The 10579-nt window shown below is 39.3% G+C and overlaps 1 protein-coding gene across 2 annotated transcripts in view; it reads right to left on the minus strand.

Moving 5' to 3' along the window:
- The window catches only part of ITPRID1 (ITPR interacting domain containing 1), a 57905-nt gene that overhangs the window by 39114 nt on the left and 8212 nt on the right, over positions 1–10579 (minus strand). For both annotated transcript variants that reach the window (XM_089532640.1, XM_089532639.1), the window contains exons 2-3: positions 1670–1844; positions 1407–1455 (exon numbers count right to left, since the gene is read on the minus strand). In XM_089532640.1, coding sequence (XP_089388766.1) covers positions 1407–1455; positions 1670–1823 — 203 coding nt within the window. In that variant the 5' untranslated portion in view covers positions 1824–1844. The remainder of the gene's footprint in view (positions 1–1406; positions 1456–1669; positions 1845–10579) is intronic.

Raw genomic sequence — 10579 nt, forward strand, 5'->3', positions numbered from 1 at the left:
TTATAGTCCAGTGCTCAAACCACTATAGCATGCTGGTCCTCAAAGAAAAATTGGTAATGTTGAATATGAAACATGGATTTAAAATGCCTTTCAGCAACACCAAATGTACAACTGCATTTCATTTTAGAAAGAAGAGTGAGAGCAAATATTTTCATAGACTCTGCGCAACTGATGTGGATGCTGGAGCAACTATACAATTCTGCCACTAGCCATGTAAATCGTGTAAATCATGTAAATTTCTTCTTGCTACAGGCAAGGTGCTGCTAGCCAGTAGGCTTTTGGGGGATTGTTGGTTGGTTGTACAATGGCCCATGGAGAAAAGTTATGCACCTTTTGTGAGTATTTTTATTCGTTTCTATAAAATACAGAGGATTGGAAAATGTGATAACTGTTGCTTTCAACTTGATGAAGTCAAGGGAGGAGCATTTGTTTGTGCCTTCATGATCCATCAGTTCACTGTGAATTGGTGCTTAGCCTCACAAAAAGAAAGGCATTAGTGCTACCCACAGAGAGTAGTTTTATGTAAAAGATATTTAGTGCAAAATGCTCTTTTTCTCCAAATTGGGGAAATGCAGTCTTGTTGTGCTGATATAGACAGCCTTGCATAGACTCTTAATAAAATGTCTTCAAACAGATCTAGAACAACTCTGCTTCATGGCTGACCACTCTTAAACACATTTGGAATTTATAACTGATAGATTTCACACTTTTCATTTCCACTGGACATCTTCCCAACAAAGCTTGCTTAGGATCCCAGTGCTGGAGACACAATTAGCTCAGAGTACTGGAACAATGTATCCACAAACATAAGAGTATATAACTACAAGGTTTGTAGCTTTTGTTTTAAGTTCAAGTTAACGTTTATTGTACTAGCCAAAGGCCATGACAAAATGAGCTTATCAAAAAGCATAAAACATTTAACATTTAAAACAAAAGGCACAGAATACAAAGGACAAAAAAATGTCCCAACATTTAATGTGCAGTTAAAAATAGTTAACTGTTAAAAAGGGCAAATGGAAAAAGAGACATCTTTCCTGGATATTAGTATACAAATATGATATAATCATAAAATCTAATTAATACTTGGTGTCTCGCTGGCAATTTATGGCAATTTTATTTAACTCTCTCTTTCTAATCTTTTTTGCAGCCATGGCAAAAAGAGCCACTCTATGTGTTACACAGTCGTTGGTATCACTCAAAAGGAATTGGACCAAATCAACAGTTGAGCTGCCACTTTCGTTTGTCAGCAAGGGTGTTAAAAATTTCTTTCTAGCATCACTGTACAATGGACAAATCAACAAATAATGAACAATATCCTCCACTTGAGGCTGGCTGCAGATACATAGTCTGTTCTCAAAAGGCACTTTGTTGTAGCGTGTATATTGTTTAGGATCGCTCCTACTTACTAGAAACCTGAGTCCATCCAGTTGCAAAGATTTTCTTCCCTGTGGTCCACTGAAAATTAAGACAGGACAAAATATTATTTCTTTATCAATTTCATTCATTACCCATGGAGCTGATAGGGTCACACACACACACACACACACACACACACACACACACACACACAGAGAGAGAGAGAGAGAGAGAGAGAGAGAGGTGGGGTAGCCAGGGGGCAAAAAAAGGCCTTCGGGCATTGAGATTTCAAACATCTTTTGTATTTTCTTACCCAGATGTGAAGGAGAAGGAGAGTTCCCTTCTTCTACTTCTGGAGTGGAAAAGATTTCATCCAGTGGTGCCCATGACTTTTTGGTGGACAAGAGGAGCCCTCTTTTCTTTTTCCCAGTATTATGGGTTCCATGCTGATGGGACTCTGAGGTCATCTCAGTGCACAAATGTGAAGGCTTTCAAAACAAACAAAGAAAGAATGTTTGATAACTTGGGAGAAAGCAGTTGTGGGAAATCATTGCCTAGTTGTGGAAAGCAAACTGAGCATCAGAACTCTGAATAGAAAAAGCCAGTTCTTGGCTCTGATTGGAGATTAGTCGGAGTTGAGAAAAGCCATGGGATTTCAAAACATAAAGCCATGGGATTTCAAAACATTTATTGTATTGTATTCTTTTTCTATTCACTTTTTAACACTTCAAGGGCTATCACATAAGAAGAGGAGCAGACCTGTTCCCTGCTCAGAGGATAAGACCAGTATATTCATCATTATTGATCAGAGTCACAGAATCATGGAGACCGAAGGACAATCATGACCAATTCCCTGCTCAATGCAGGATCTCCAGCCAAGACAGTGAGTTGTCATTATTGAGTGGGGATCCAGACCCTGGTCTCCTGGATCCCTCATCCAACAGTCAAACTACTACATCATGTTGGCTCTCATTTAGAATAATCAGAATCATTAGAATCATTTTTATAGCAGTACAGTAAAATATTAATATTCGTTGTGCAATGGGTAGTCATTGACTTCAGACATGCACAGACATGAACCATATCTTCATGAGGACACATTGACAAACCAGATTTTTGAAGAATGAAATAAATTAGGCCGTGAAACAACAACAACAACAATCTAAATGGTATAGATATTGTTCCTTATGATAATAGCAGAGCAACAAGCTGGAGTATGTTTGGGCACAGATTGCTCTTTTTTTGGAGGCAAATGAAAGGTGATTTGCTTTTTTTTATATGACAGCACTAACATATATTAGAATTCACCCAACGTTAATAACAAAATCCATATTGCCATGATATTATACACTTATGTTCGGAGCAGACCATGAACTTTAATTTTATGAGAACAAAATTGTATGACATAGGGCATCAGAAAGCATTACACTTGTGGAAGAAAAGAGGTTGTAGAAATAATTGGAGATGCTCATGTAAAACAATATAAAGGAAACCCTTAGCATATGTGGGCATAAGCTATAGTGATATAAAGCTATAAAGGTTGTATAATCCTATATGAGCCAAAATCATTAAATATATATAAATATAAATATGAGCAGCTGGAGCTAGAAAAGCAAGTCTGGGAATTGCTGAGATTGGGGTGGGGAGAGAAAAAGATTTAACTTAACCAGCAATTTACTGCTCCAAGAGAATAAAATTGTGAAACCACTGCTGGAGGTTTTCATCTCAGTGGCAGTGGGAGATACTTTGTTATACTTTTCATTACATTAATGCCTGGTTATGCTCAAAAGAACCCAGAACGATACTGACTCACCTTAATATAAGCAAAAGGCCTGAAGGACTGAAATGGAGCATTTCAAAAGACAAATAACCTTAACACCTGAAGGGATGTGGAACAACTGAACAGCATCTCAGAGTAAAGAACTGATGAAATATTGTCATGGCACCACAGGCTTTTTCACCATACCCTCCAACATTTCACAGAGGAAAACCAGGACATGTGTGGCCAAAAATCAGCAGAGTGTGATTAAAATGACAAAAGTTACTAATGAGGAAGAACACACAAGGATGTAATAGTCTGATTTTACATGAGCCTTCTCTGCTCTCCACCCTGCTGAGTTAACTAGTAAGTATAAACTACCTTTGCACTTTAACTCGGAAATTGCAGAAATCGTGCCGTTTGACACCAATTTAACTGCCATGGCTCAATACTATGGAATTTTGGTTTTTATAGTTTTGTGAAATATTTCACCTTCTCTATCAGAGTGTTCTGGCACCACAACAAACTACAAACCCCAGTATTCCGTCACATTGACCCGTGGTAGTAAAAGTGGTGTCAAACTGCATTATTTCTGCAGTGCAGATGCAGCTTCAGTTTGCAGCAATGGAAGTAAGCTAAGGGCAAAAGGGGAAAGTGGCAGAAGGAGAGAGAAACTGGGCCATTTTAGAAACAGCTGGAAAAAAAATGAGATGACAGAGGATTAACTGTCCCTGGCAAAGTGGGACAGTTGGTGGGTATGGTTTGTTAATGTATACCAATGCTTTGGGGGTGTTGACAAAGCACTAACTGAACAGAAATGTGGATTGCCATGAATTGGCTATTTATTTTTATTTGAACTGTATTTATTTCAAACAAATATTAGGGCTACAGGGAATGCATTGGGGAGTATTAAGATGAAGAGAGGGAAAGGGGTTTCTCCTTCCTTTGTTTGCTACACTTTCTGTTCACGACAAATGATAGAGAGTGGTTAGCTACCGTGCTAAAGGAGCATTGGCAAGAATGGCTACAGGAAATAAACTAAACTAAATATTAATATTTCCATTTAATTGTGTCACCTTTAAAGCCTCTTTTTTCAATTCCAAAGGTCTCAGGAGAGAAGTTATAATCTTTATCTGACTGTGTCTCCTTTAGGGAAGCCTGTTTAGCCTGTCTAAATCACATTCTTTCCCCTTGTTTCCTCTAAGTTTTTGTAGTTGTTGTGTGCCTTGAAGTTGTTTCTGACTTATGGAGACCCTAAAGCAAGCCTATCATGGGGTTTTCTTGGCAAGATTTGTTCAGAGGAGGTTTGTCATTGCCATCCCTTGTGGCTGAGAGGATGTGACTTGCCCAAGGTCACCCAGTGAGTTTCATGGCCAAGCAGGGAATAGAACTCTGGTCTCATCAATGGTCCTGGATGTGAAACAATGAGCTTCAAGGTCCATGATCTTCAACTCTGCATGCCTGTCTTCATTTATGCGCCACTGTTCCTTGCAAACAGCCAGAACTTTTATCTTTATCATAGGAACCACATTAGAGATAGGAAAGGTCTGTAAGGGTGCATGGCTAAACTAAACTAGAACAGGAAGAGGACTAAGGGTGCATCTACACTATAGAAATAATGCAATTTGACACTACTTTAACTGCTGTGGCTCCGTTCTATAGAATCCTGGGATTTGTAGTTTTGTAAGGCATCAACACTTTTTTGGCACAGAAAGCTAATTACCTTGTAAAACTACAGGTCCCAGGATTACACAGAATGGAGTTGCAGCATTTAAAGTGGTGTCAAACTGTGACATTTCTACAGTCTAGATGCACTCTCAGTTTTACTTTGGGAGCAATGAAAGAGCAAAAAAGAGGCAGAGTCAAGAAGTGCAGTGGTCTCTAAATCTAAGAGAGATTATGATGGTGAAGAAGGCATGAGATTTTAGGTCACTGAAAACTCATGAACCCTATCACTGCTGTTCTAAGGTCTAATCTGCCCCCTAGAAATAATGCAGTTTGACACCACTTTAATGGCCATGGCTCAGTGCTTTGGCATAATGGGACTTGTAGTTTGTAGTGGCACCAGAGTCATTGGACAGAGAAGGCTAAATATCTTGCAAATCTACAAATCCCAGAATTCCATAGCATTGAGCTATGGCAGTTGAAACGGTATCAAACTGTATTATTTCTGCCATGCAGATTGGGCCAAAGGGACATTTAATTCTTTAAATGCTGAACAATGTTGCATTTCCAATAGCAAAATGGGTTACTTTTGTTAAGGACACTGTAAGACAGAACTAGGAGCATTATTGCCATCCTGATGATGCTCAGAGTCCAATTCCCATTATCTTTTACCACAGACTATCCTAACTAGGAAGAACGGGAATCAAAGTCCAGTAGCATTGGAAAGGTCACATATTCATGACCCCTGCAGCAGAAGCATTATGATCCCTGGTGATGCTGCCATAAGCTCGAAGTTCAAGATTTTCTTAGGCAATGTACATAAATTCATGTTTGCAGGGAGCCTTCCTGCAATCTCCTGAAAAGCAGCACTCTTCGTTCAGGAATTTTAGAGGTTCAAGACAGTGGCTGGACTGTCAAATGGTGCTTGGGCCTTCCTCTTCAAAGCGGTGGTGGATGCACAAAATGTCTGGGAGAGAGTGATACTTATCCTTTTCTCTCAGCTTGACAGTATCGGCTGGCACTGTAAACATTTACACATAGCAGCCTGTGAATGGCAATAGTTTGTAAGATCAACTGTAAGCCCTAGGGTGGAGTAAATGTCTCTGTGGTATAAATAGAAGAGACCAATGCCATTTAAAGCAATTTTTATGATTCTTAAGTGTAGGCCTTCATGACTCTCTGTTTTATTGCTTGTCATGACATGACTCTAATCAGAATGTGGAAGACTTGAACTATAGCTCCCAGAATCCCCCAGGGATTTTGGCCAGTAGGCACAATGTCTGAGGAGATCCTGTGAGGCAGTATAAAAAAATATTTTTTTTGAAGATGTGATTATGTTTTCTTTTTATCTAGTGCTGATTTAAAATTTAAGACTCATGATTCAAGCCAAAAGGAGCCCATTAGCGTCTGCAAACTGTTTGGTAGAAAGAAAGCAAACAGTAAATCTCAGGGGCTAAAGAGATACTGATGAAAGTTGTAGTCCGGTAATATTTGAAGGGATAAAATTTGCCTTCCTGTGCTTTATTGTTTGCTTTTCACTTCTTTTTCAACTTCCCTGCCTCTGCATTCTGATTTCTGTCCCATTTTTCCTTGTTTCTCCAGTCTCCTTGTAATATCCTGGGTCTTTAATTCTCTCCAAGTTTCTCTCTCTCCTTCTCCCTCCCCCCCCCCCATGTTTTTGGGTTCTTTTATTCCACCTAGATTGGCTGATGTGATGCTCAATCGAATGTGTTATATTGAAGGCTCTGGTTAAAGTTGTCAGTGTTGATTTCTTATATGTCAATGTGAGATTTCAAATACATGAATTGTTGTTGCATAATTTCAAGCTGTTTCTGACTTACGGTAACCTAAGGTGAACCTATCATAGGGTTTTCTTGGTAAGTTTCTTTAGAGGGGTTTTGTCATTGCTCAGAGTCGGAGAGTGTGTGTAAGGATTCGACCCCTGGTCTCCCAGTGTCCTAATCCAATGCACAAACCATTACACCACACTGAATATTAGATAGTAAAATCTCACTAGTATATTATCAGATAGAGATGGAATGGAAATTTGTCAATTTCCCAAATTTCTTTTTTTTTTTTTTTGGGGGGGGGGGGATGCCTTCAAAAAACTTGAGCAGGAATTAAAAGGTCATGTCAAGAGTTCCCAAACTTGTCAGGACTTTTTTTGTTTGCTCACCACACAATATAAAGCATGTAGTTTTTGGAAACTGCACAGGAATTTGAGAAACTGCATAGATTTTGAAAAACCACGGCTGTGCTGTAAAAACGTATGCCCACATATTTTCATGCACTGCCTTTGCCAGTTTCAGTGTTGCACAACTCAAATGCTATGCAGCAGAAAAAGAAACTTGAGTTTACAGAAACTGCAGCCTTTGCTGGTTTGAATGTTGTGCAACGCAGCAGTTTTTTGCACAAAATGCACAGCTTTCACAGAAAATGTGCAGTTTTTCATCACCGAAGGAAGGTAATCCTAAGTGTCCTGAAACAACATGACAAAAACTCTTTCGTTGTCCTAGACATCCATTGGGAATCAGAAAAATCAAGATTTACCATCCTTAGTATGTTACCTTTGGCGCGGGACAGATGGGCATGATAGGGCGCCCTTGTCACGTGCAAGGGGCAAAGTTTCAGATGCCCCTCGCATGTGATGAGGGCATCAAAATGGCAGCGACCTGTACAGATGGGCGCCGCCATTTTGATGCGATGGACGCTTAGTGTCTGCACATCACAGTGCCATAATGACGTTGTGAGTGCACCATTGGTGCACTGCGGCGTCATGTTGGTGCCGCAAAAAGAACCTGCTTTTTGTGGGTTCTTTTTGCTGCACGAGGAAGCTGCGCGGTTTGTCCGCTGCAGCTTCCTCATGCAACACAACAAGGCGCCGGCAGACCACCCTTTTGGGGCGGTCTGTACCGGGCCATAGTCTCTGTGTTGCATTTTATCATTGCTCTCTTCAGTAAATTGGCTGGTGGTAAATGAGATCTAGTGTTTGTTTGTTTATGTTTATTGATTAGCCCTTAGGCCATTTCAAAATAACACAAAATAACACTAAAACAAGTAAAACACACTATAAAATCCTATAGAAATTCTATAGCAATTAGAAAAGAGCTAAAATGTAATAACACAGAATCTGAAATGTATATAGAGTACCGTATGGATGTCATATAAATGTAAAACAATACAAGTACATTAGAAGTACATTACCTAAAAATGAAATATTGTTATAAAACTGATCATAAAAATCTATACCTCAGGTTCAAGATACAAAAATGGGTACAAAGAATAAAAACGAATGTATTACAGCATTAAGATGATAATACATAAAATAATAAAATTGAACATGAAGCATCACACGTCAGAATCCTTCATCACCTCAGCAAATTGGCCCCATATATCTAACTCTCGACTGTTTAGCTTTACGTAAAAACCAAGCTGTGATAATAGATATTTTTGAATCTTGGCCACTTCTGAAGTAAGAGATTCTGACATGGGTATCCCAAAACATTGTTCTTTTGATATAGGGGCCATGATACTGGAGCTCTAGTGTGGTGTAATGGTATGAGTGTTAGATTAATACACTGGAAGACCAGAGTTCGAATCCCCATTTAGCCAGGGTTCAAATCCTCACTCACTGGGTAATATTGAGCATGTCACACTCTCTCCTCCTCAGAGGAAGGCAAGGACAAACCGCCTCTGAACCAAGAAAACCCCATTAATAGTTTCACCTTGGGATCGCCATAAGTCAGAAATGTCTTGAAGGCACATAACAACAACAACAACAACAACCAAAACTCATTGACAAAACCCAATGAAACTGGAGAGCACCCAATGGAATCCAAAGGGAAAAAAGAGACACCTCTAATTATAGCACAGTATAACATAACAACCTAATGTATCATAATGTATGTACAACATAAACTACACAGTTTGTACATACTAAGGTCTGCACATACGAATATGAAATCTAACTTCTGAGGCTGAGAATCACATGCAATTTGCCGGACAGAAAAGAAATAGAAAAGAAGTACATGAACTAGGCTCATAGTTTTTAATGTTAGCAGATGGTCAGGAAAAGCAGGGGGTGGAGGAGAAAAGGGAGTGAGATAGCCTTCAAAGACATATCATGCAACTGGGGTATAAAAAGTTTTAAGTGACTTAAAAAAGTGGGAGGAATCAGTTTCTCAGCTTTAAATTTTTTTGCAGTTAGATTTCAAGGCACTGGGTAGTGGCTATAGAAGTCATAGGGCTTTGCTCTGTGGTTAGTTTATCGTGTCTTCTGAAATAGCTATGTGGCCATGTTCTAGAAGAGTTTCTTCTTGACGTTTCGCTAGCATCTGTGGCTGGCATCTTCTCTGAATGTCAGGAAGAAACTCTTCTAGAACATGGCCATATAGCCTGAAAAACCCACAAAAACCTATGCCTGGGATATACTTTGTAACTCCATTGCCATGAGATTGAATGAAGGCTACTGACTTGGATGGCTTGAAACCACTAGTTGATGATTAGGTCCATCAATGTCTCCTACTGAAGATGGCTATTTTTCAATTCCACTCAGAAGACACATGCTTCTGGATATCACTGTGCGGAGGAACATGAGTCTGGGAGTGCAGTTATACTCATGTCTTTCTGGTGAGCTTCATTTGGGCCACTGGTTGCCCACTGTGTGAGCACAATGCTGGACAAGATAGTCTAATCTAGGCAAATGTGCATTGTGGGTTGGAAATTTTCCACCTCCAAAACACATCTCAGTACACCAACTCTACATTTGTCATTTAAAATGGCGACCGGAAATAATGTTGCATCTCTCTCCATCACCATTTTGAGGAGAAATGGAGTGAAAAGACAGTGTTCAAAATGGGATAGGAGTTCTGAGAAAGTCTATGAGTATTGGAAAGGGAGGTTCATGAGTATTGTCACACACTGGGGGAAGCTTTGAATGTGATTTCCAGCATTTTTTTGCCTGAAAATCATGCCATTTTAAGGAGTCTTTGGGAGACTGGTGGGGACATCAAGGATTATAAACATGGAGTCCAGGAGCTTTGTATGGTCCACAGGTCATGCTCCCCTTCAGGTCTAATCCAGCATGGAGCTCCATATGTTCTTTTTTCCCCCCATGGGAAGGGAACTTAAAAACTAACAATGATTTTCCTATGCTATGAAAACAATGTACTCTAGATCATCTTCAACCTGGAGTCTTCAAGATATATTGCACTACAACTCCCAGTGTGAATCTGATCATGAAATTTAGAAGTTCCTATTCTAAAACTGATATCAGAAGGGATTTCCTATCCTTTACCTTTACAGTGATTATGACATTTGCTCCTTCAGGTCTCTTAGACTGCAAATCCTACCATCTCTGCTCATTGCAAGAATGATGGGAGCTGCAGTCCAACAACATTGGGAGGACCACAGATTGACCATTCCTTCTATTATTGGGTCTATCCAAGTCAAGACTAACAGGCTCAAATATGGAGAACTTTCAGTGTATAGGAGAATCATAATTACTTTTGCTTCTTGATGGTTTCTGTTTAGTTAAAGAGTAAGTAGAGAATAGAGATAAAAAAAGAATTAATTGAAAACTGCATTAATAAAACCAGCTTACAGTTAATATGAAACAAATCTCATGACACTACAAACATGAAATACAATTGGATAATTTATGAAATGTGATCTCTCTTAAGCTGATAAAAGCATGGGTCAACAAATATAACTTAAGTCATAGAGTGAGCTCTTCCCTTGACAGATAAAAGACCTAAATCATAACAGTTGTGAAGTGGCAGACTGAATATTGTCGAGAGG

Source organism: Sceloporus occidentalis, unplaced genomic scaffold (assembly GCF_023333645.1).
Source record: "Sceloporus occidentalis isolate IW3139 unplaced genomic scaffold, rSceOcc1.0.p SCAF_7, whole genome shotgun sequence".
Lineage (NCBI taxonomy): Eukaryota > Metazoa > Chordata > Lepidosauria > Squamata > Phrynosomatidae > Sceloporus > Sceloporus occidentalis.